The following is a 25,683-nucleotide window of genomic DNA, read 5'->3' as shown; positions in this document are numbered from 1 at the left end:
CCGTGTTTAGTCCCCTTCGACATGACACGTTTTCGTCTATTTACATTACTGGGGTTAAAAGGCCAGTTTCACTAGGCAATTAATTAAATAAAGGGAGGAATAATAAGAATACATGGTGTATACAAAAATTATATATGAGGTGGGAGAATAATATTGTACAAATATTCTTTTTTTTTTTTTTTAAAGAGTTTGGGATACCATAAAACTTTTGTGACCCACGATCATATTTGATGAGACGAACGTGATCGCCATTTATGCGTCATTTATTTTTATTCTCATTTTCTTTTTTTTTTTTTTTTTTGGAAGAGTATACAAAATATATATAAATTTATATGTACAAGTATTTATATATATTTTGTATAAAGACATATTTGGTTCGTTATTTTAGGGTCAAGCAATTATTAAGTTTTTTTTTTCTTTGTTTTAACATAATGGTCATGTTTTCAGTGAGTCAAATTCGTTCTACAGAGGCCAGAAAAAGGGAGACAGCTCCAGCGGTGTTCACGAGCAACCTACTTTGATGTGCCTACGGGATTCGAAAAAAAATATTCTTAATGGTGATAAGATGCCGGTAAAACATACAGGAAAACCTGGCGACGTCGATGAACCAATTGTGGCCTGGAATTTTACAAAAAAGAAAAAAGAAAAAAGAAAAAAATTGAAAAAAGGGAGAAAAATGAAAAGAGAGAAAAAATAGAATAGATAGAAAGAAAAACAGATAGAAGATAGAAAGAGAATAGCAGAAAAGAAAAGGAAAAGATATGCGCGAATTATAACGAAGATACAGAAGACAAACGTGATCTCGTAATGATAACGGGAACAAAGTTTGTCGTGTTCGTTGACAAAGTTTGACTTCTTACCGTGCAAGATATGACTGCCATTTTTATTCGAGGTACAAGGCTTTTGGGTATTCTTCGATGAAAAGTCAGAGCACGTTATCGCGGTATTTTTCAGCTTGAACTGGCCGACTTAGAAACTCCGTTCGAATCATAATTACACTATCTGTCCATTGGGAGCATCAAAGTTTAAATTATCGGTTATGCACTGTCGCATCCCGATGGGATACAAGCTGAGAATAACAAATCAAAGTAAATAGATAAGCAGTATCCGGCACGCATGTCCTTTCATGTTACATTGTTCCTGGGAAATAGGATTGTTCCGGAATAATCGCGAATTAAAATCGCGAGAAAAAATTTTGGATATTAAAATTTTGAAACACTTTTTCTATCGATGCACTCGGTTGAGAATCATTCGAGACTTCGGAACGAATCGGAAAAGTTCGGGTGGATCGGAAGAATTCGGGTCGATCGGAAAAATTCGGGTAAGATCGGATCAGAATAACATCAAAGATGGCGAATGTACGGTGAAACGTAATTTGTGTCTTTCTAATTGTAAAATATTTTTATACACATTATCCGTAAATTTTAAACAGTTTCTTGAATGATCGTAATAAATTGTTAAATCAAAATTATTAATCATCTTTATTAATGAGTATCAAGAAGGATAAGTATCAAATAACGCGTAACGAGATTCTGATCGGCCCCAATCGTGGTTCATCGACGCAATTATTCGATGATACAGTTGTAATGATAACGAGCTGCCTGATCAACTGTGGGAATGCCATCCACTGATCGACTCGATTCGACTCGACCCGATTGAGTCGATAACGAAAGAGAAGGAACAGAAAAAATAAAAGAAACGGAACAATGTGGACCGCCTCGTATGTTCTAATCAGTTCGTAAGTCTAAAATCGTATCAATCATTATTATAAAAGTACTCTATGAGTCTATCATGCACGCAACATGCCGCGGCCGAGGCTTCTAAAAGTGGTTGATTAAAAAATAATGAATTCGAATTGTTAGAAATCGTTGGCAGTCTGGTAGTTTTTCAAGCAGCTACTTGGCATCGTATATACGTATATATATACATATATGTAAAAATATGTAGATATATACATATAAGAGTATAGGTGACAAAGAGAAATTTGAATCCTAGAGTGTGTACGTCACATGCATTCGGCGTTGCATAAAATCGTAAAAGAATCAGATGCTCGACGCACGATTAAGGACTTTCGTATTCCTTTCATGAAGATTTGAAAAAGATACATGTTTTTTTATGAATTAATATATAATATCGATTATATATTAATATAAAATATTATAATAAATTCATAATGTTATAACTTTTTATAATAAATTCACTACATTATTTTTATAAGCTTTAGGGAAACGTGTTATTTTATATAAGAGAAAATAAAATAACACGTTTGTTCTCAAATTAAGGGAACGGTGACAAAAGAAATACAGAGTCCTCGAGTTCGCTCTATACAAATCTTGGTTCCACTAAGAATATATTTGTACATATATATATATTTTATATATATATATATATATATACATATTTATGGTGGGAGAAAGATGCGCATAACCCTCTAAAGCCGTATATCTTACAGCACTCTAGCATTCGTCAGAACTGCAGTGATCGTCAAAAATGACAAAGATTATAATGGCACCGGGTGATGTGTACGTATCTGGAAACGATGCGACGTTCCTGGGCAAATCGATTTTGAATTTTAATTTTTCATTTATATAGAAAATAATTTTGCAATTTAATTAATTTTCTCAATTTTAACTATTTAATTTAAAGATTTCTTCTTCTCAATTTCTTTTAAAGATTCGTTTTGTCAATAATAAAGAATAAATTAATAAAACTATTACATTTGACGATATATTTGAAACAGAATTTAAAATAAAATAAAATATCACGAGAAATCAATTTTAACGAACGAATCAACTTACAAATTTGAATTGAATTGGTTTCTTTTTTTTTAATTACGAGATAAAACTTTGAATATAAATATCGAAGTCGAACAGTCAAAATTCCAGAAAACCGAGATTAAATGGAAACATCGAAGAAGAAAAATAGGAAAAATATCTCGCGTGTGAATCGGGAATTCGATTTACCCAGGTTATTTACGTAGACGTGCTGAGTGAGAATACATATTAGTTTCTCTTTCAAGCGTGTGTACAGCGATTGCACATCCGTAATACCCTTCGAAATCTTTTTCTCGAGAAATTGCGTATCGGTTGCTCCCGGAGGAGACGCGCGAGTTGCAAGATCGGTATACGACACGACTAGAAGAAGAATAAGAAATAGTAGTAGTAGTAGTAGTAGTAGAATAGTAGTAGTAGTAATAGTAGTAATAGTAGAGGAGGAAGAAGAAAAAAAAGAAGTAGAAGTAGAAGAATAAGAAGAAAAAAACTCGCGGGTCGCATTTTTTTCGTTCAATTCGATTTTATCCGAGATGTTTTTTGATTTCACGATACATGAGTGGAATAAAAATTCAGCCACGGTCCATCGTTGTCGAAAGCCACTCGTCTCGAAGTCGATCTAAAAAAAAAAGTACTATTCTCCTCGAATCACGATAAATCTCTCGATAAAAAATGTTCACGCTCTTTCAACAATTACTCGTCCGTGTTATAAGCAATTTTAGGCCTGGTATACCTGTACAAAATCGACCCGTAATAAATATATACGTATATACATAAATATACACATATCGTGGTATATAATATAACATGATTCTAATAATCATATATGAAAATCTTCTACAAAATGTACAATGTATATACAAAGTGATATATATGTATATATTTATACACCTATCTAGAGAAAAATCACAATTGAGAAACAGTAATAAAAATATAGTATAACGATATAATTAACGATGGTTAATATAATCATAATGAGAAGAATAATTAATCGAATTAATTATAAATATATAGAGTAATAATAATGAATAATATAAGAGTGTATACGCGTAAAAAGTAGCAAAGATGGCAATAAAAAAGAATGGAGAAAGATAAATAAATACGTAAGAAATGAAATTGCCTAAAACTGGGCCAGGGCGGCAGGACGTTCACGGTGAGCTCCTCGTCAGAATCCTGGGACCGTCCATTCGCGGCCCTGCTCACGCCAACGATCTGGGCATCCCCGTCAGTCTTGAACCTTTACGGACAACAGGCCAGCCAAGCAACGATCAACAATCAACAACAATTTACGAAGAACATACGATACGAAAATTTCTAATTTTACTTTTTTTTTTTCTTATTTTCTTTTTTTTCCTATGTGTCGTAAATAATTTCTCTCTTTCCTTTCTCTCCCTCTTTCTCGCACACTTTCACACTTGTGCTTTTGTTTCGTAATGTTACTCGTGAATTTAGTAACTTATAATTAGTGCATGAATATTTGTTTTATCATTGTACGTATGTATTTCATTTATTTCTTTTTTTTTATCTTCTTTTTTTATCGTATATATTTATTATTTTATTCTTTGTTCAATTGAAAAAAATTCAAACGAAAAAAAATGCACACGTACAAAAGGAAAATTTATATATTTCATTCGAGATCGTTCATACGAGCTCATTCTCACTCCTCGTTCTCTCGTTCGACTTAGCGAAATTGTGATAAAAAATATATATATATATTCATATATATTCGCCTATTGAATTTGCGAATACAGACCAGATGTCCACTCTGCGCGGCTTTCCACGTGGTCACACGGAAGAATCGAGACTATACGATTCATTATTTATCATGAGGATACATATTCGCTCGTAAATAAGTGTCTGTAAAATTTGTTCTGAAAGGAAACGGACTTCATCTTCATTTAAAAATCAGTGTATGTTATAAATAATAATCAAAGTTATTTTGATTTATTTACAACTGAATACGCATCCATCGTAATTAATTCTAAATTTTTTATCTCTCTCAATATATCTTCATTCGATAAAAAAAGTCACAATATATTTTTACTATATGTATAATAAAATTCGATATTTCTTGTGGAAGAATAAAAAATCATTGAGAGAGACGTTTCAAAGATATTCATTACGGTTCGACGGGTAACAAATCTGTCCCTACCTCGAAAAAATTTTTCGCACCAGGTGATCCTGCGCTTGATCCAACTGTGGCTCGTTCTTTCTTCTCTCGGCAAGCTCCTTTTCCCGACGGACATCGGCCACTTTCCGAAAAATTAGCTGCACAAAACGATTCGATTCGATTTTACATGCCTTTTTACACATATTAATTATATCAATTATTTCATGCATTCTTTTGCATTTTCTTCGATATTTGTCAAATATGGAATTTCGTTGTGAAGTATAGTGCGCTTCGAATAATTAATCAGAATGAATGGCACATCGCAGATTGAACGACAAAAAATTATTTATGTTTTTCGAGTCGTTTTGTTATTAATAATCGTTTAAATATCGTTGGACCTTTTATTGGCTCTTTTACATCCTTTATCATGTAGTGATCATTCGATTGATCGTCAACTTAATAATCATCCTTATGCGTTTACATCATAGGTAAAATCATTTAAATAATTCTCAAATATATTTTCCAATACCATTAACGAATCCGGAAATAGAAGAAAACCTTCATTTGTTCTTCAATTCTATTAAGAAATGAAATGATTAGTAATTTCAACATGTAACATAACTCTATGTTTTAATATTCTTTTAGTAGAATGTAGATAACTCGGGTAATTTAATCTTTTCGATAATTTAGTTTTCGATGCCGGAAAAGCATCGCTTCTCCACTATATTTTCTTTTTTCTGGATACAGAGTTGTAGGTTAAGGGTGGGAGATGGTTTTTGTTCGATGAGTACGCATGCGCTTCCAGAGTAGTCGATAGGCGCTCTAGGAGATAGGAGGTTACTTGTTTTCGCGATTAACCTCAAAAATATTTTATTTATCGTGTCGATTTGAAAGTCGTGAATCATTTTTTGATTACTTCTGTTTCGATATTTCGTTTCAGATGGTCGATGAAGAATTCTAAAAAAAAAGTACCCAATATTGCGTACTTATACTAATGTGATTCGTGTCGAATCCAAATTTTCGTTGAGAAAATAGAGGTATATGGATTGCTGTGGAAAATATTTCTCACGTTTGAAAGGTGGATAATTTTTTTCTTATTTCTTACAAATTAACAAATTATTCGATATAAGTTTATTGCAAAATCAATCGTCAAGTAGATCGATTTGTTAGTCATATGTTTATATAAAATTGTCTTTTAACAATTGATTTGTGATAGTTTTATGAAACAAATTCGATAAAGATCTATCTATTTCAGATGGGTCATGGTTCAAGCCGTTCCGCTTCATCCGCAAACATTCTATCAGCGGACGAACTAACCTTGGTGGAGAATCTTTTCAAATCTATGTCTAGAAGTTCAGGTTCCATAAAACGTGAAGATATATTTAAACATTGGTCCACCCATTTGGATGATACATTATTGCAATTTGTAGTAAAGTTTCTCTGTCATGAACCAGGGAAAAGAGTTTCTGCTATTAATGGAGAGAATTTTGGTAGACTTTATGTATTTGCTGTTCGTGGAAGTCCAGAAGAGAGAACTAACTTAATTTTTAATGGTTTCTCGGAAGAGGAACAGAAACACGAAATACCCACTATTACATTCCTTCAATATGTTCAAGCTACTATAAATTCCTACTTGAGATTACAAAAAAATTCTGCCAACTCACACTATTTAACATGGAGTAGTATTGGGTGTACAGTGAACACTAGAAGAATAGGAATGAGATCTAGAAGTTTATGTGAAGATCTAGTCAAATATGGAGATACTTTATCTATCGAACAAGTGGAGAATTGGTTCTCCACAGCAGCCACTTTCAAAACCATTCAATCGCATGTTTTTCAATGTCTTTTCCTCATTTCTCAGAAGAAAGGAGACAAGAATACCAGTGGTAAAATAAACGATTTGAATCTTTTGCCAGGTTGCAAGGGTTTGGAAAATATACCACACTTTCCTAGTATTCTAGGATTGGGTGATGTTTTGTTTTTGAATCTGAGTTTGCCTCATGAACTTCGCAACGAATGGAGATTCCTATTTTCCAGTCAGGTACACGGGGAATCATTTTCTACTATGCTTGGAAGAATAACCATGCAAGGTTCCACCATTATAATACTTCAAGACATGGATGATCATGTATTTGGTGGTTTTGCTTCGAATAGTTGGGCAACTGGACCAAATTTTATAGGAAACGAATCTTCCTTTCTATTTAAACTTGAACCAGACATACTTACATTTTCTTCCACTGGTTACAATAATCATTATCAGTATTTAAATCTTCATCAACAAACTATGCCTAATGGTTTGCTTATGGGAGGCCAATTGAATTATCCAGGCTTATGGTTAGATTGCGAATACGGAACTGGAAAATCGAGCGTATCCTGTACAACTTTCCAGAATTATATTCAATTAAGTGGCAAGGAGGATTTTAAAATCAAGCATTGCGAAGTGTGGGGTGTAGGTCCTATTCCGGAAATAGAAGAAGAAGGACGCGAGTCGAAGTCAATTTTGGATCAAGATTCTTCTTCGAAGGTCATATTGGAGATGTCTGGCCGCAAAATGTATAGCGAGGGATTAAGGGAGGAAAAAGAATAATTGTGATACCAAAGATTTGTTTGAAACTTTATACAGAATGAAAAAAAGAAAAAAAAGCATATCAGGCTATTATTTAAATTTCTATCAGCTTTTTAGAAACAAAAGGAAATCATTGTAACACGATATTTGTAACTCAATGATAAAATAGAAAAAAGAGAAAAAGATATCATAGCTTTCGTGGACGTTTTAACAGAGTAATAATAAAAGAAGCTTATTTTTTTTTCTGTTCGCTAACTAATTTTTTCGAAGAATAAAATTCTAGATCTGTGTAACGGCCTGATTTCTAGTACTATTGTTATTTTTAATCAATTCTACGATACAGTGATATAATACCTAAAAAAGAAAAAAAAAAAAATAAAAAAAGAAAAAGAGAAAAAAATATATCGAGTTGCTGTTTTTCGAATGCCTATTATCTAGTGCCTGGTGAATCATCAATCATTTTTAATTGGACCTCTTAATACATTAAAGAAAGTTTATCAATGAGAAGAAATTTGTACAATACATATTTATTATATATACATAAGACTGTATATGTGTTATTCATATATGACTGATGGTGGTCACTGTTCACTCTATTGTCGGAAAAAAGAAACCAAAGAATTTACATTGCACTGTTCAGTATAATATTACAGAAGTTCAATAAAGAATTGAAATCTTGAGATTTTTTGAATCTTATTTTAATATTTTGTTATATAAACTATTCATATTTTTTTCGATTATTTTACCGAATTTTTTTTAACAACACTCTCCAATTTCCTGCAATCCTATCTCGAGAAAGACCAAAAATAATAAAATAATGATATACATATAGTGCCTTTCCATTAATTAAGTTTGAGGATAATAATCTAGATAGAAAATGAAACGAGAAATAAAAAATAAGAAAGTACTTACCCGATGACTAAGATTGTAAGTCAGAACAAGATTCCTAGCGAACGAGTTGGCGAAGGCCTGGTAAAAATCCAACACCTCCAACAGTCGATCTCTCTTGATTGTGTGAAGATCGCAATAGGTCAGAGCTCGAACATTGGCAGCGCTCTGTCCCACGGACGGGTTTGTCCAGAAGCTGTCCCCGAACACGTCACCCTTACCGAGAATGGCGACCACTTCGTCGTCTTGGATTACCTCGAGGCTTCCAGTCACGATGAAACACAACGAATCGATCGACTCGCCTGTATGATACAATAAATCACCTGGTGCGCTATGGGACATGGTGAAATGCATCGCCAGGGCGCGAAGGCAGCCGTCAGAGGCCAATCTAGAAATAATCAAGAAATTACGATTACTTACAACGTAAAGATGTTCAATTTTAATTACATTCCTTAATCGTTTCTAATAGTATTTAATGAAACAAACTAGGCTTGCCTGAACGCAGGATGCTCGTTAAAGACCTTCCTGTTCAGGTGAACGCAAATGTCCGCCTTCATATCTTTAGGGCAGTAGTTGAGTACCTTGTCAGTGTCTAGGCCCTTGGTCATCGCCCAAGTGCTCACCACATAATCCATCACGCGTTCGCTAAGAGCTTTCGGCACCTCGTGCAACTTCATGAATTCCCTCACGTTGTTCAACATATCGTGGTACTTGGCCGTGGCGGACGTCATCTGTTGGATTATCGTAGTCACGTGACCAAAGATGGTGGCGTATAACAGAGCTGTGGACGAAGCAGTTCAAATCCGTTATAATTCACGAAAATCCATCGCAGATCCATCTTTCTTAGATATTGAGGAGAGGGAAAAAATGAAAAAGGAAAAATTACCGTACCGGCAATGATCATCATGCAGATGGTAAAGATCTTCTCGTTGTCGGTTTCGGCGGCGACGTTGCCGAATCCCACCGAAGTCATGCAAGTCATCGTGAAGTATAATGCGGTGACGTACATGGTTCTCCTGGACGGTCCCGCAACTAATTCAGGCGCGGTGCTGGTATTGGTCCACAGGTAACTGTACGGGGACTGGGTGACGTTGGCCAGCTTCCACAGCCAGGAATACTGGACTCCGTTATCGGCGTCTGACCTTCCTATCGAGTACCTTTAACGCAACGACGCCTCTTACATTCCTTGTGACATTCGACCTTTAGCCTCTACCAAGGTGATATTTGTACATTTACCATGCAGAATTTCAAATTTCTTTCTTTCCGTTTTTATATCACAACGTTTCCATCTATATTATTAAGAATATTTTCTATCTAATATAATCTTCTTATTTGAACCTTTTCGATCCTGAATATAATACCCTAAAATTTTTCGTTCTAATAAAGTTAAAAGTGCAACTCTAATTAATACTATTACCATTAAAATTAATAAATTAATTAAAATTCAAATTATTATTTATTAATCTATATATTAATATTATTAAATCCTAAATTTAATGCACTTTTATGCTAAAATAATCCATTCTATATTTATTAACTAATTATATAAATAATTTAAAAATTAAAGCCCTTTCGTACAAATAATTTTAATTTTATTATAGATAGAAACCAATCTGACTTACGTCGACTTGAACGAAAACGAGAAGGAGATTATATTAAATATGAATAACTTTTTCGACTTGATCTTTAACGAAGTTTTTTACCCCACCTTGGTATGCTAACGGTAAATTGTTTACAATTTCTAAGACATACTATATAAATTCGACAAATGAAAGGCGGATCAAGGATTAATTCGGAGATGCGTGAGAGAAGCACGCATGCTTTTTCTATTCGCTAATATATGTATAATATACTGTGTTCACAAGCAGTTTCTTCATTTTTCATTCTCGTTTCGACCGTTGCCCTTCCTTTTCCCAAATTGATCGTGCTCTTTCTACTCTTTTGCTCCGTATAATTTTTTTTTGATTGGCTACTCGAAACGAAAGAACAGCTGGGAAGAAAGAAGGGCTACGGTCAAACGCTCGAAGCTTCTCCTTTGGAGAAACGGTTCGCCAACGGAGGATAACAGCGTTCGAGAGACACGGTTTCCTCTTTGGCGAGGAAACGAGCGGAACGTTAACATCATCATCATCGTCAAAAGACTTTCTTTTTTTTTAAACTCTTTTCTTCCTTTCTCTTCTTTTATCTCTCCCTCGCACTCGCTCCCTCTTTTTCTTTTTCTCTTTTAAAGACGAGGCAACATTAATTTGAAGCGCTACTTCGTTTATGCCGCTTCGAGCCGAAAAGAAGCGAAAATAATTAAGAAGCAAGGGTGAAGGAACTAGACAGCGGACTTGCGGCCTTCTCATCCTGCACTTCTCTCTCTCCCTTTTTCTCTCTTTTTCTTTTTTTCAAGTACGTGAGACTCGGTACATCTTCTCCATCTAACCTGAATAACGCGAGAGAAAGAAAACAATAGAAAAAAAAATTTATCTCCAAGATTCGATGGTAAATTTTGGTAAATTAAAATTTAAATTTCAATATATGTTTTTGAAAAATTTCTGGAACCTACCTCTACCCATCACAATGTTGGAACAAAATGACAGTTAAGAGAGAAATTTCAAAAAAGGAAAGTTATTTCTTTTGATATTAAAATTTACGGAAAACGATCCAACAACAGGCTATCCTAGAACTATTCTAGAAGCCATGGCAGACCAGTTCCTTTCGGGAATTTTCCTTTCAATGCAAGATCTTCCCCTTCATCCAAGTTGAGATCATTCGACGAGTCGATCAAATTCGAAAATTCCCATTGGAACGAGAGTGCAATGCTATTTTGTGAAAGCGGCACGGCATATGTATCGTTTGTTGCACGTATGTGTAACATGTATGTCCTGTATGTGTTTCTGTCTAAGACTGTGTTTTTATTGCTCGTGAAATTGCGACGTTATCGGGTAACCAAGAAAGTTCTGTCGCTTTCTTTTATGGCTAGAAAAGAAATATATCAAATTTATTAAATATATACATTATATATGACTTTCTAAAGGATAAAATCAAGAAACAATTGCATCAATACTGTGCAGATAATTATTTAGAATTAAGAAGATTTATGTTTAATTAAAAAAAAAAAAAAGTGAAAATCTTACTATTATTACAGCCTACTATTATACATTTCTTCAGGGCTTTAAAGGCTTCTTTGAGGCTTCATTCAATTCTGCTTTAAGAAAGCGACAAAATATTGTTAGTTACATGAAAATGTTGAAAATCAGGAAGGGGAAACGCTCGTGAATGACGCCTAGGTAGATTTAGCCGTCAATCCTGCCGCAGCCGTGTTACCTTTTTGTGTGTGGGCAGGGTAAAATCACCTTAAAGTGACGTACCAGACACAGGCCAGCCAGTGAGCAACCAACATGTAGAAACAGAGCAGTAGAATGAGCATCGCGGCTCCATACTCCAGATACCGGTCTAGTTTTCGAACGACCCGACCAAGCCGGAGCAGACGGACCACTTTCAACGCTGAAAACAGGCTTCCTATGCCGTCCTCGTCATGATCGAACGCGTTGAACACGTCGTACGGTAGGCAGCTCAACAGGTCGATGATAAACCATGATTTCAGGTAGTTCATTCTGATCACCTACGAATAATAGTAATATTAGATAACAGTGTACACGTATCTTATTTAATTTTTATGACTAAATAATTCCACTCTAATGGATCACTCATAAATATCATAAGTCACAATCAATCTGTGGATTGTAAAGCAATTTTTAAATTATTTTTAAATTATATAGAATTACTGTAATTATTTGCAATGAAAATTTTCAAAGTACTTAAAATTTTTTATCACCTGTGAATGAATAAATAATATCAGATAATAAAATATATATGTATATCTGAGTGATAATTAACTTGTAGGTCACATGGGATAAAGTGGAAGTGACTTATGCAGGCCCTGAAAACACATTATGTAAGAGTAAATGGGTAATTTTTAGGACGTGATTGTAGGATGTACCTTAGGGTCAGACACCACCTCGCCACCAGGGCCAACGAACGTGGTGTGAAAGTTGAGGACAATGTCGATGAAGAATATGACGTCAACGATGCTGTCGACAACCAGCAGGGACACGTCCTCGCTGGTTTTGTTTTTGAACGCGACGTTGTAGGGCACCATGATGGCCGTGTAAAAAGTCAAACATAAAATGATCCAGTCCCAAATCGCCTTGAACGCGCAGTAATGTAACAAAATGTGCGGCGGGGTCTTTGGCGCCTCTTGTCTGTACTGCGGCATCACGTCGCCGCTTAAGGACATCATCTGAAAGAGAATCAATTTTATCAATCTTTCCTTTCTTTTATTTTATTCTATTTTACTTTATTTATTTTTTTCCTCTCCAGAGATTTTACCTCCATTCATTTTGATAAATATTTCAAATAGACTCGAAATGGAATGATAAACGCGAAACACGATGTGCATTTAAATATCAACAAAATTACAATAATCCAGCAATAGATTCGAACACGTACAAATCCTCCGCGGATCTGTTAACATTTCGATGCAAATCTCCTCGGAACGAGGACGAATACCTCCACCACCGCGTATAAATGCAAATGATCTTTGATTAAATATCCAAATCAAAATTTTTTTCCAATTTGAACTGTACGATTAGAAAAAGAAAAAAATTTCTAAATTTCAAGCATTTGAATTAAAATCGTAAAGAAAGATTATTCATAGGTTATAAAAGGATATAAATACGTAATATCTTACATGAGCTAAGTGTGATTGCTTCGCGGTGGTTGGCAACGCGGAATCCTTGAGGGCGGGCAGATGGGAGCTGAATTGTGAGACAAGAACAGATCTCGACCTGGTGACCGATCTGGCGAGCTTGGCGAATTTGGAGAGGCCACCCTTGCTGTCGTCTGCCTCGATTGGCTGCTTCAGGGCAGTGATGTCCCGGAAGGTCAACAGGAACAGGACCACTAGGTCCCGTTCGTTCTTTATTGGCGCTATTTGTAGAAGCAGCCATAGTGGTGTTTCTGTATACCCGGAACAACAACAGAATGAAGAAAACTGTCATTGATCGGAGGAAATTGCGATTCGATTGTTGTTTGATTCTAGATTCTATATATCGTTTCATCGACTAATCGATACATAGTCGATAAACTAAATAGCTATTTACACAGTAGATATTATACACCTGCAGAAAGAATATAGAATTTATATCTGTTAAAACTTGTTAACTCTGTTAAAACTAAATTTGAAATTAATTTTGTTTATGTTCTTTTTAAAATCTTTGAAATTCATTCAGATTACATTTGACAATTATACAAATATTTTATAAATATTCTTACTGCAAGATAAGATGATTATTCACTCACCGTCATGCTATCAGCACTCAAAAGCAATTACTTAATTACTAACGAACAATATACACGATGCGAATGGATACGATTCACAAGCATATGATGATTTCTATACTACATTTTGGATATATCTTGGATATTCAAAATTCTATATAACAAGCGATTGAAAATTGCACATGTATTTGACTTGAAATAATTTAAACGAAGCTTTAATGATTAAAATGCGTGTAAAAATATTATTTTTAATAAATTTATAAACCCATGCCACCATTCGAAGTGTAAGTGTGTCGAGTGCTGACATCTGATGTATTGTATCTGAAGCAGTGCTCGATTAGAGTGTACGTGAAATTTGATCGTGATGCAGTTCAAAGAATGAAATAAATAATAGAAAGAAAAGAAGAAAGATCAGTTGCATATAAATTTTGACAAATTTTGCTAATTCGTGCCTATTTTAATTATAAGTATATTAATGATAAAAAAATCTTATTTATTTAATGATAAAAAAAAAGAAAGTATCGTTCATTCTAACGATAGGATACGAAAAGAGGATATTCGAAATCGGAAATTATCTTTATATTAAAGTGACACCTGATAATGAATAGTTTTAAAAGGACAAAGTGTGTACCTTGTTACAATTATTTTATCAACGATTGTATACCATCCAACTTTGAGTATGTCGTGTCCTGGTGGTTGAGTATTAACAATACACACGTAACGAGTCATCGAGGACGAGGAATACGTTCATTTATATTTTTTTCACCTGTAAATTAATTTTTGCGTAAAAATCATATAAATACGCGACTTCTCGTCTTCGATGCCCAAATTATTTGTTTCGACTGCTACTTGGCATTTTCTGGCGATACTATATACCGGCTAGAGCTAATTGGACGTGAATTTAGTATGAATAGGTCGCCATCTGGCGTGGAGAGTTTATAATCCAACTTTAAACTCGATTTACTTCACGACGTTGCTCTATGGAATATGTAGAAAAGTACTTTGACCAAGGAGACACAAAGAAGTGACAGAATAAAGAGGAATTTATTATGTTCGGGGATTAAATTGCACGTCAACGCATGTTTTCATCATTGGAAGGACGTCCAATGATAAATGTCCTTCGATCTGCCGTACATTTTTATCAATTTCATCCCTCTTTCTGCTTCGTCATCTCTGCCGTCCCCGTTTTCTGCGTCCCTTAATCTTTCCTACATAAACTTTCTCACTTCTGATTTTTCGATATTTTCACATTTCTTCTTTTCACTTCAAAATTTTCTAAAAAATTTTTTTTTAACCTTTCGAAATATACGAATATTTTTTTGATGTAACTGTAGATGGATCTTTTCACTTTAAAATTTATTTAATTACAATTTTCAGTTTCAAAATGTTGAATTAATTGGAAATGGACTACAAACCCTGAACGAGAGATGCGACCTTTGGTGTAAGAGAATAAAGATAAACGTGTAATTTGCCTACGGAAAAGTGTACGTACGACTGTGATTACGAGTGTCATCAATCGTGAGAAAGTATGTATATACTCGCGACCTTTTACATCGTCACCGTTAATTCACAACGTCCTCGCAATAAATTAGGACGAAACTCACGGCCAGCTTACTATGTACTTGCCTACGTGCCCGGTGAACATCGCTAGATCTATCGATGGAAAATAAACGGCATACCCATTATGATGTTATTTTACGATGTAATTTCACGACGATTTCGCTACGATCAAAACTGGAACGACCATAATAATTTTTTTTTTCTTAACAAATATAATAAAATTTTATTACATTGCAAAATTATTCTTTAGAGTGTCTCTCAACTCTTTTTTGAATTTCAATCTTTTTTTGTGATATATTTCAAATAACTTTTGATATTATTTCTTTTCAATATATAAACTTTTTTTTTAAATTAAAGATGAAAAAAAATCAACGTTGTTTTAGAATTAAAATTAATAATCCAAAACTATTTCTCAACCAATAAGTTGAGAAGCATTGGTCTACATCGAAATTTATCAAAATCTCTTCTTCTTGTAGGAAAACAAAAAGAAAGCGAAGATATGTAAATCTTCTAGTATCCTCCGGAAGATTCTGGATGAGAAATAGTCGACGTGTGGTAGGAGACTGGTATTACTGGAAGACGGAGAAGCTAAGGAAAGAGGAATAGTAGTAAAAGATATATAGGATTCGCAGCTAAATCGTCGATGCTGTTACGTACGTAGCGCATCGTTCACCGAGCTGGCAAATGGACAACATCTGCAATGGACAGATACGTGTTGTGATACGTGTTGAATACGTGTTGTGTCTTTAGTACTTAGGAGTGAGATAGAGATAGAGAGAAAGATTTCAGGGAGGAATTAACTGAAATCAAGAGTAGGTGGGAGGTCGAATAGCGTCCTCTCATTACGGCCGCCCCTTGGTCCCGGGATCGTTCGACGATCCTTGTACGTGTGTCGTCTCTTGTTCACGCTAAAGATGGGTGTATAACAATCGTATACAGTATACCTCCAAATGTACATTAATATTTATAGATTTATATGGAGGGTATCGTGTTAGTTGTAGTACAATCGGGCAAGATTTTTTGGTGATTTCTTTTTTCGTGAAAAAAGTAAATCGAGAGGAAAGAATTCAATTTTTTTCATTTAAAGATTCGATTTCAAGTGTGAATCGAGTTTGAAAAATTTTCGATTATATGAAAAATATGGATAATTAGATACGAATAAATTATCGATATAATAAAAATTATTGAATATAATTTATCGACAAGGCATAAATGTATATGTAAAAGCATAAAAAAAATGTAAAGATAAATTATTTTTGTTTAAAAAATTTTTAAACAAAAAAAATGAATTTGAAAATCGATTATACATACGACATCTAATTCGATTTTCTTAAAAGCAAAAAGCCAAAACAATAAAATTTTATTCTACATTTTTTTTTCACATATAGATATATCGATAATTCATTCGTATCTAATCAATTTCACATATATTTTCAAACTAAATTCACTCAAAAACGAAGCTTTAAATAAAAGAATTTTATTCTTTCTTTTTTCTCTCTACTCTTTCATGAAAAATCACTCTTTCTCTCTGCCTAAATTGTGCTACAAATAACAAGATAACCTCTATATAAATATATATACGTATATATATATATACATATAATTATATATAATTATATATAAATGGTGTTTTGTTATAGTTAGATTCGAGGGTGACTTACTGGTGGATTTTTCGAGCACTCTTTTGCGAACCTGTGCTAGACATACCTCGTGGGGCACCTTTAAACAAAACGATCATTCGTTATTGGGCTCGGTTCGAGTCGACCGGATTCACTAGGATCGATATGGGGTCGCTAAGATCATCGCTTATGACGAAGGAAGGTGGACGAATCTTTTTGATTGGTTATCGAATTTCGTTGCTCGTTACTGGTCGCTGTTGAGCGTTATTTATAACCGTCTGTTGATAAATATCGATCGTCAATAATTCTTATTGACTTAAGATTTTCGAAATTTTTTGAGATTATAGATACAGTAGTCTGGAATTTTGTTGAAAAAGTAAAAAATGGAAAAATAAAGTACTGTATATGAAGAAATTAGAAGCATCGTGACGATGAGGTGTCGAGTTGGCGCATGTGAAACATCGTTTCGATTTCACGGGGCAACGACGTCCCATGAATTTTCTTATCGAGCACGTTAAAACGAATATACGTACACGGAATATGCAAATTACATGATATTTGATTTTCCTCGATAAGAATTTAACTTTTCTGCTGACACGCGTCGCATACAGATTCGAACGTTTTAAGCAATTTTCAAATTACTTTCTAAGATCATTCGAGAGATAAACAATATGAATACGAATGCAATTAAATGATTTATTTAACATTTCAAGAAATAAGGTATTTAATTTCGATGAAAATAACTAGTTTTTTAATAGTTACTAGATACTTAGTTATTTAGTTACTTAATATTAAATTACTATAAAATAACTAGTTTTTATTCTGCTTCTGATCAATACTTATCCGATTATCAGGCTTATCTCTGAAAAAGAAATTCAAGTTCGACAATCTTTTATCTCAGAAAAAAAAAAAATACGCAAAATCTTCTCGAAAAAAAGCGAAAAACGACTTTACATACGCGTCAACTCAACGTAAAGAGAATAGATCTTGGTGAAATGAGCAACAGACGCAAAGAGACTCACTGTTTCTGATTACTTGTATCAGTGATAGGCACTCGTGTTCTAATAATAAGTACTCGTACTGACACACGAGGCGAGTCTGCGTGAATCAGGCGACACCAACACACGTGAAAACACACGATAAAAACTCTGGAACCCGAGACGGTCCGCGTCTACACAACGACGAATGCGGACAGTCCGGTATCCGGTGGTCGACCAGCGTCGAGCATGCACAATGATACGTCATTTTCGTGCCTCGAGGCGTTTTGTCAGAGTCATCTCGCCGGCAATCGACGACTTCCGCCCGCCTACAATCGCTTTCATCCGCCATTGGAAAAATGGCATCGACGTTTCTTCGTCTATATTTTTCTTTTGCATATACTATATGCAATATATATATATATGTGAGTCATGAATTTCTTCTTAACCTGTTCAGATTGTATTTTGCGATATCAAAGGTATGTATTATGATATTTTCAAGTAAATAAAATATCATTAATGTTTTGAATTTTTATTTATTAAAACCTTTTTTTTCTAGCGAAGTTCTTGAATAAATTTTAATTAAAAAAAAAAAACTGATGCATATAGTCAATGTACCTGAAGAGGTTAATATTGGGATAACAGAGGAATGGAGGAAATTTTGAAAAAAATGTTTATATTTAAACATTGTATCACATGTATTATTGACAAATTAATCATTCGAAATTTCTTTACATTCTTTTTATCTTTTTACTTCTTAATACGAATACGTATAGGTTATGTTATTATTTTTAGTTCTAATCTATTCATCTGAAGAATGAGAAATGTTAAGATTGATGATAAATATATAAAAAAAAAGAAAAACAGAAAAATAAATTTCATTGGCATCCATTTTCAAGGTGGAAGTCGTCGATTCCAGGATGGAAAGAAGCCACCAACACCACACTTAAGCTTCTCCCATGCGACGGTAGGGGTAATCGGTACTTACTGTTCTTCTTGTACAGCAGGATCTCGAATTGATCGTGAATCTGGCCCTCGAGGCATTCCTCGATCCTGGCGATCGTCTCTTTGTCCGTCAACTCCCCGTACATGAATCCGCAGCGGCAGGACTTTTGCATAACCTAACGGCAAATTCGACACTTTTCATCTTGCGAATTCTCCGTTCTCTTTTTTGAGATTTTTAAAAAATAATTCAGAGATCTAAAAGTACTCAAATAGCAACTTCTCAAAGATTTTGAATAAATTTTTGTAACAAAGTATTATCCTCGGATCTCGATTAATTTTTTAACGTGTTATCAAGAATATGACAACGAGTTAAGTTAGGTCAGATTAGTTGTAATATAATCCGTGAAAAATTACATAAATTTTTGTTTGAGTAATTAATTATTACATTTTTAATTTCACTTTATATCAATCAAAATAAATGATTCAATTGATTTTAATCCGATCAATAATCTAATTTAAACTGTCTCGAAAAAACATTATTAATTTTTTAATGAGCATTAATAATCGAGTAAAAAAATTTCAACAATTGACATTAAAAAAATCATCGAGATCAGGAAATGATATAAACAATTATTTTTTTTAAGAAAAATAAAAATAAATCGATTTATAGAATAAAAAAATCTATCTATCCGGATAACATTTCACATTTACCAATCTTTCTATCGTGTTCTCGAATAATACAAACACGTGAAAAAAAAACAGAAAAAGAAATTCAATTTCATCCCTGAATTAGCACCGTCATATCCATACGGGAAAACAACATTGAAAAGCGTATTATTGTTCGGTTGGTGAAACAGGAGTTGTACACGATAGTCCGTATTGGTTCGAAACGGTTCGAACGTAACCAAGTGGATTTAATTGCGGATAAAGAGGAACAAAAGGGTAGAAAAAAAATAATGGAAAATAGTTGAATTAGGGAAATCGACGAGTCCTCGCTAGATTCCAGACGTGCTCCTCTTCTTTTTCTTTTTTTTTTTTTTTCCTTTCTCGTATGAAATTATAATTATATTATACATAGATTGAAATTGTGCAGATGGTTCACACCTGTGTGAATCGCAAAGTTTGGTTGGAAGCGAAACGATAAAGATTGAAAAGGTAAATGGTGGAGGGAGCAAAGCGCGGTCGTGGAGCGAAAAGAGGCTTAGGGGAGGGTGGAGCAGGGTATTTACCTCGGCACGATTATAGCCAGAGATTTTGCAAAAGCTTTCGTTGCAATAGACAATAGGGAAGTCGACGATCTGAGCGTTCGCCAGGAGAAAACTGCTGTCAGCTGTGAACAGAAAAAAATGAATGTTAATATATTCAATTTTTAAATTTTTGACGTATTAAAAAATTAAAAAAATTTTCTATCGTCAAATGATATAATCGAATAAACCCAAAATCGATGCTCTCGAAAATTTACTTTAAAGAATTATAAAAATGCTATAAAAAAATAAATAATTTGCACGCTGCATTTTAGAACTGCGCAACGATCAAAATATTTTAATTAATGCGGTGATTCTTTGTAAAATAATATATCCATTTATACTCGCTCGGTAATAAAGTCGCAATAACAACGATGATTTTCCGCATAACCGGTTTCCATATTCCGTGGAAATTCCAACCACTTCAGCCCTCTCGCACGGTCAGGTTTTCTCATCCACTTATTCGTTCGCGGCACACGTAACGCATTAACGAGCTTTATACCCTTATTCGTCGAGCTGAGGGGGAAAAAAAAAAAGAAAGAAAAAAAAATTGTCATTGATCGAATATCCCCCTATTGCTCGATCGACCTTCTACTTTGAATTCCTTCGGGATTTCTACGTATCTACGTATATTCTTCAATTTCGAGAATCGAATCTAAATCTCGAGCGACGTTTGGAAAGAAAAGATAGGGGAAACTTTCATTTTTTCCCCTAGATAATTTTTCGAAAGTAGAACCTCTTTGAAGGAGCATAGGGAATTTTTGCTTTTTCCCCTAGAACGAAATGAATAAATTTCCGAGAATTTTTAAGGAAATTTCATTTCATTTTTTTTCTGAAGAATTTTTCAAAATTCCAATTCTCGATTACTGAGATTTTCTCCTAGAAATTTGGATAAAAAATTTCCAATGGTGGAACATCGTTCCGTTATTGAAATCCAGATCTCGAGGATAATTTCTAGACAAATTTCACTTTTTGACGGGACGGGAAAGAATTTTCCAAGAATCATCGAGATAATCGATTCTCGACAATGTAGATTTTTAGGGAAATTTTATTTTTCTCTAGAAACTCTGGCTAAATTTCCAAATAATGGAATATTTGTTCCATCGTCGAATTAATTTCTAGGGAAATTTTCCTAGATAATTTTCCAAAAGTCGTCGAAGTCAATTTTTCTAGGGAAATTTCTAGATATATTTCTAATACTGCAATATCCTTCTATCGTCGAAGCTCAAGAGCGACGATTGGAAGGAAAGAAGAATAGGAAATTTTTATTTTCCCCCCGAAAAAGCTGGATAAATTTCCGAAAATAGAATATCGTTTGATCGTCCAGCTGTTTCTTTATTAAAACGGAACGGCTGTGTTTTTCCATCTGTTTGTCGGTGTACACTCGCGAGCCAGGCCGACTGTGTTTTCCGTTACGTTTTCCTTTATTCTTCGCGTCATTGAACGCTCCACCCACGATTCGATTTAAAAAAAAAAACGCTCTCTTTCGTAAACCGTGACCCGCGTTTTCGACAATAATCCATCTTTAATATTCTTAATATCGATTTTTCTCCGATGTGACGATGAACGATCCTCTCAAATTTCCAAACATTTTCTTTCATCTTTTTCTTTTCATCAATTTGAATCTTCTAAAAAAAAAAAGATGACAAATTTGACGATAAAAATAGAATAAAAATTCGTAGAAAGGTCGATGCTTTAATTAAAGGAGAATACAGAAACAGATGAAGACGGAAATCTAACCTAACCTGGCTTTAGTGCGAGAAGAAAATTAAGAAAAGTCTTCGTCGAAAATGAGGAAAGGTGAAAAAAGAATAATACAAAAAAAAGAAGAAAAACGACGAATATTTCTTCGAAAGAAAGAATGTGTGAAGAAATTCGTTATTTAATCGAATTAAATATATAAAATGTATATTTATATAACGTACAAAAATACATAAAGAATAAACGAGGTCCAACATAACCTAATCTAATTGAGAGAAAAACTCTTCTATTTTCCTCGAATCTGAAAAACGAACATTAAAAAAAAGAAAAAGAAAGAAACAACGAGAAAACAATATGTGAGATCAAATCAAATAAATAAAACGATCTTCAGTCTAATTAAAAAAAAATTAAGAAACGTGGAGAAAGAAAGAAAGAAAAAAGAAACGAGAGATTTCTTTAAATCGATATAATCGAAATCAAAGGAATAAAACAAAGCGAAACAATGATCTTCGTCAAAAATAAAAAAAAAAAATAAAAAAAAGAAGAAAATATCCTTGGAGGAAAATATTCAAAAATTGTTGTGATCTGGATTTTTGCTAATGGACACGAACGAGAAGATAAGGAAAAGGTCGGTAATTTTGCCTCGTTTCGTGTAATCCCACGAGCCAAGCCAACCGAATGGACAAGGGAATTATGAAATTTCCAACGTTCCTTTTTCATGCACGTGCACGCGCGTTGGGAATTTCCGAATTCCTATTTAACATCGGACCGCTCTTTTCACCGACTCCCCCTTAATTAAATTCGATAGTTTTTTTTTTTTTTCATCAACTTCATCCTTCTCTTACTGTACTCCTCGCAATTCCATTCGAGCATCCTTGGATATTTGAAATTATCACTTTTCTTTTTATTTTTGTTGTTCGTCGAATCAACGAGTCGACACCAAGATAAAAGGTAATTTTTTTTTCAGGCGGAAATTTTTTTGCTGTTTTGCAATTATTCTCGCCAATTCCAACTCTTGGAGTCCACTACTTGGATATTTCAAATTGCCACTTTTTTTTATTATATTTTTTATTATATTATGTTTGTTGGATTAAGGAGGACGAAGGTGAAAGATGAGGATGAGAATGTTTATTATTAATTCGTAATAGTAAACACGCTTGGATTCGCCATTGTTGGATTTTTTAATATCGATGAAAATGAAAAGTGGACGTAATTTTCTGTATACGCAGAGATCAGGATTTTTTTCTCATTATCTTGGCGGAGTGCAAAGTTTATTTTATTACTTTCCGCGAAGGAATTCGCAATTTCGCTCCAGTGCATTCTTGGATTTTGAAACTACCATTTTTGGGGATATATTTATCGAATCATATAAAGAAGATGAAAAAAAGATGGACGATTTGCAATTTTGCCCTTTTAATTATCTTCAATTCTTGAAAATTCTCTTTCAAAGGGAAAAGAATGGAATTGCAATTCCAAAAAACAAAAATAATTATCCCAATTATTTTTAATTTTCAAACAACTCCATTTTAACAAAATAGAAAATTTTCTTTCGAAAGGGAATGGAATTGCAATTCCAAAAAACAAAAATCGAATAATTACAATTCCATTTCCCGATAGAATGAGAAAAAATTGATTTTCAAACAGGAGTCGCAATTGCGACAAGGAAAAATAAACTTAATCACTTACCGACTTATTACGCATTAAACGTCGAGCAGGAAATCTTGCACGGCCTTGGGATTTGTCTTTATTATTCCCCTAGAGCGAATCACGGATAATAACGATAACAGGTTCCTGTGCACGCAACGCGAACGAAACGAGCGTTCTGTGCCGCGTCCGTACCGACGCACTCCCCTGACCTGCCCCCTGAATACGGGTCAAGGCTACGTGCACCGACCCTATGCAACTTTCTAACCCGCCTTATCCTTTCGATCGTCCGGTTGAAAGTGCTCGTTCATCCACCGAAGATTCGAAGACGAGAGAAGAATGTTTCGTGAAATTTGTATCCTAACCTAGAAACGAAGGATTCGAATTCGAGCGCGTATGTGAAGTGTAATAAGTTTAAACGAGGAGTAATTTGTCGATTGGAAAATTTCTTTGAAATCGATGTAATTTGTAAAGGATGGGAATGAAATGTATATACTATTAATATATTACGTAGAACAATTTGTTTTCGTCGTTGGAAAGTTTTCCAAGTTGAAAAAATTCGAATTTAAACGAATGGAATGAAGTATATTGTATTATTGAGCATTTTATTAATGCGAAATTTCTTCGAGAGGATGAAATCGTCCGAATCGTTTCTAATCTAATCAAATCTGAAAATTCGAAATACATCGAACGAAATGTTATACATGGAGCAATTTGCTTTCGTCGATGGAAAGTTTGTTTGAAATCAGTGTCCAAAGTTTCCTAACCTAACCTAATTTGAAAATTCGGATTCGAGTGAAGCGTGTAAAGCATAATAACATCCACAATTCGCGAGATTTTAATTCGAATTCGAACGAATTGAATGCAACGACTTTTCAGAATATTTCCTAAAAAAAACTAAAAGTTACTAAAAATTACTAATCAAGTTTTTGCTTTCTCACCATTCCCCTTTTCACGAGATCAAAGTTTAATAAAATTTATTTCTATCTAACAACCCATCATACACTTAAAATTCATTTATTGAATCTCTACAGATCAACTTTATTTCTACGATATCGTCATAGTGGATCAAAAATTTTCAATCGTTGCAAATGCACGCGATCTCCTCAACGAAAAATGCCAATTTTCTCGAAGAACCGATCGAGAAAAGATCACAACCACTTTTTTCTCGCCCTGTTTTACCATCTTTTCTCCGTCGATTTACCATACCGACAACCTTTCGCAACAATTATATACAATCTCTCTCTCTCTAATCTAATTCTATTGCCAACGACTATCCATCCAAAGAAACAAAATTACTCAAACAATTCCTTCTTTTTCTCCTCTTTCTCCTCTCCATTTCTCTATCGTTCATCATTCGACTATATGGAAGTTATGGACTATATTTTAGTTTCATCTTATCTCTTTCCATCCATCGGTAGAAGATTCACGATTGGAGTGGGGGAGGGGGGAGGAAAGAAAAGAAGGAGGGTTTGGCAAATGGAACTCGTGGAAAATGGTGGAGGAGACTCGAGTTCCTGTTGCATAGGCTTGGTCAAGGGCGGGAACAAGCATGGAAACATTGGAGGATGCATCGTTTAGAGGCTTTTCGAGACGAAGAGGCCGCGATTCGAGAGGACACTCGATCGAAAGTGGCTGTTCGTCGTCTGCGCCCACCTCTTTCCCCATTCTACCACTCGTCAACCCTTCTCAGTGTCAGGTGTTTCGAAGAAGCTTGACTCTTGATCGACGTCTCGACGGAGGAAGATGGACGTGATGATTTGTGCTTTCTCTCTCTCTCTCTCTGGAGATCAATGTCCATCAACCCTTTCGAGTTTACGTTAAAGTTTTTGATAAATTTATTCCAGGAACGAGTTAGATTACATTAATTGAAATTTTCAACTCTTTTACGTGTTTGGTTTATGATTAAATGAACGAGAAATTGAATTGGATTAACGATTGATACATTATGAGAATATTTTTCAATCTTTTCGAATTTATGGTTGTTGATTAAGTTTAAAAAAGATTTTCAATCCTTTGCACCTTGTATCGAATAAATTTACAACGAACGACAAATAATTACGACTATATAATATTTTTATGGATTCGAAACATATTATATATATATTTTAACAGTTCGATGATTATTCTTTTATCAAAATTTTACGAATTTACATTTCGATCGATTTTATTAGAATTTATCAAAAAATGAAAAATAAATACGTTTAGACGGAATCTACATCGAAGAAACGTTTCTTTTCGAATTTACATATCGTTCAATTTATGATCAACGCACGAAGATAAATTTAAATATCCTTCCCCCTCGCTTCTTTTATCATTCTACTTTTCAT

The 25,683-nt window shown here is 34.1% G+C and overlaps 2 protein-coding genes and 1 long non-coding RNA gene across 21 annotated transcripts in view; 2 read left to right on the top strand and 1 right to left on the bottom strand.

Annotated features, from left to right (window-relative positions):
• Nucleotides 1-25,683, bottom strand: part of LOC107995776 (potassium voltage-gated channel protein eag) — a 71,805-nt gene that overhangs the window by 8,338 nt on the left and 37,784 nt on the right. For 4 of the 14 annotated variants that reach the window (XM_062082341.1, XM_017053438.3, XM_017053439.3 and 1 more), the window contains 12 exons: nt 19,994-20,094; nt 18,808-18,940; nt 16,885-16,942; nt 16,025-16,131; nt 13,074-13,342; nt 12,324-12,623; nt 11,677-11,945; nt 9,227-9,492; nt 8,831-9,116; nt 8,360-8,723; nt 4,924-5,039; nt 3,892-4,008 (listed from right to left, as the gene is read on the bottom strand). In XM_062082341.1, the coding sequence (XP_061938325.1) occupies nt 3,892-4,008; nt 4,924-5,039; nt 8,360-8,723; nt 8,831-9,116; nt 9,227-9,492; nt 11,677-11,945; nt 12,324-12,623; nt 13,074-13,342; nt 16,025-16,131; nt 16,885-16,942; nt 18,808-18,940; nt 19,994-20,094 (2,386 nt within the window). Of the gene's footprint in view, nt 1-3,891; nt 4,009-4,923; nt 5,040-8,359; nt 8,724-8,830; nt 9,117-9,226; nt 9,493-11,676; nt 11,946-12,323; nt 12,624-13,073; nt 13,343-16,024; nt 16,132-16,884; nt 16,943-17,864; nt 18,001-18,807; nt 18,941-19,993; nt 20,095-20,356; nt 20,493-25,683 lie in introns of those variants that run through there. The other 10 variants (XM_017053443.3, XM_062082343.1, XM_062082344.1 and 7 more) reach the window with 10 other exon arrangements.
• Nucleotides 16-8,127, top strand: LOC107995777 (MTOR-associated protein MEAK7). Of its 3 annotated transcripts, XM_017053456.3 has the most exons (3): nt 18-1,738; nt 5,822-5,959; nt 6,137-8,127. In XM_017053456.3, the coding sequence occupies exon 3, from the start codon at nt 6,137-6,139 to the stop codon at nt 7,466-7,468; it is 1,332 nt and encodes a 443-aa protein (XP_016908945.1). In that variant the 5' UTR covers nt 18-1,738; nt 5,822-5,959; the 3' UTR covers nt 7,469-8,127. The 3 variants fall into 3 exon arrangements, with proteins under 3 accessions (XP_028521557.1, XP_016908945.1, XP_028521556.1); XM_028665756.2 differs by lacking the exon at nt 5,822-5,959 and having other exon boundaries at nt 16-1,738; XM_028665755.2 differs by lacking the exon at nt 18-1,738 and having other exon boundaries at nt 5,034-5,959.
• Nucleotides 14,208-24,269, top strand: LOC107995780 (uncharacterized). Of its 4 annotated transcripts, XR_003697236.2 has the most exons (6): nt 15,052-15,189; nt 15,256-15,365; nt 15,700-16,175; nt 16,864-18,298; nt 18,379-22,337; nt 22,677-24,269. It is a non-coding gene; the product is annotated as an uncharacterized LOC107995780 (long non-coding RNA). The 4 variants fall into 4 exon arrangements; XR_009832071.1 differs by adding an exon at nt 14,208-14,340 and having other exon boundaries at nt 15,041-16,175; XR_009832069.1 differs by adding an exon at nt 14,654-14,793 and having other exon boundaries at nt 15,041-16,175.

This window comes from Apis cerana, linkage group LG11 (genome assembly GCF_029169275.1).
Source record: "Apis cerana isolate GH-2021 linkage group LG11, AcerK_1.0, whole genome shotgun sequence".
Lineage (NCBI taxonomy): Eukaryota > Metazoa > Arthropoda > Insecta > Hymenoptera > Apidae > Apis > Apis cerana.
The sequence above is the reverse complement of the archived record's forward strand: the minus strand, read 5'-3'. Positions and strand labels throughout refer to the sequence as shown.

What these genes read in the sequence shown, in the direction of transcription:
- LOC107995777 (XM_028665756.2), top strand. Translation starts at nt 6,137, where the DNA reads ATGGGTCATGGTTCAAGCCGTTCCGCTTCATCCGCAAACATTCTATCA.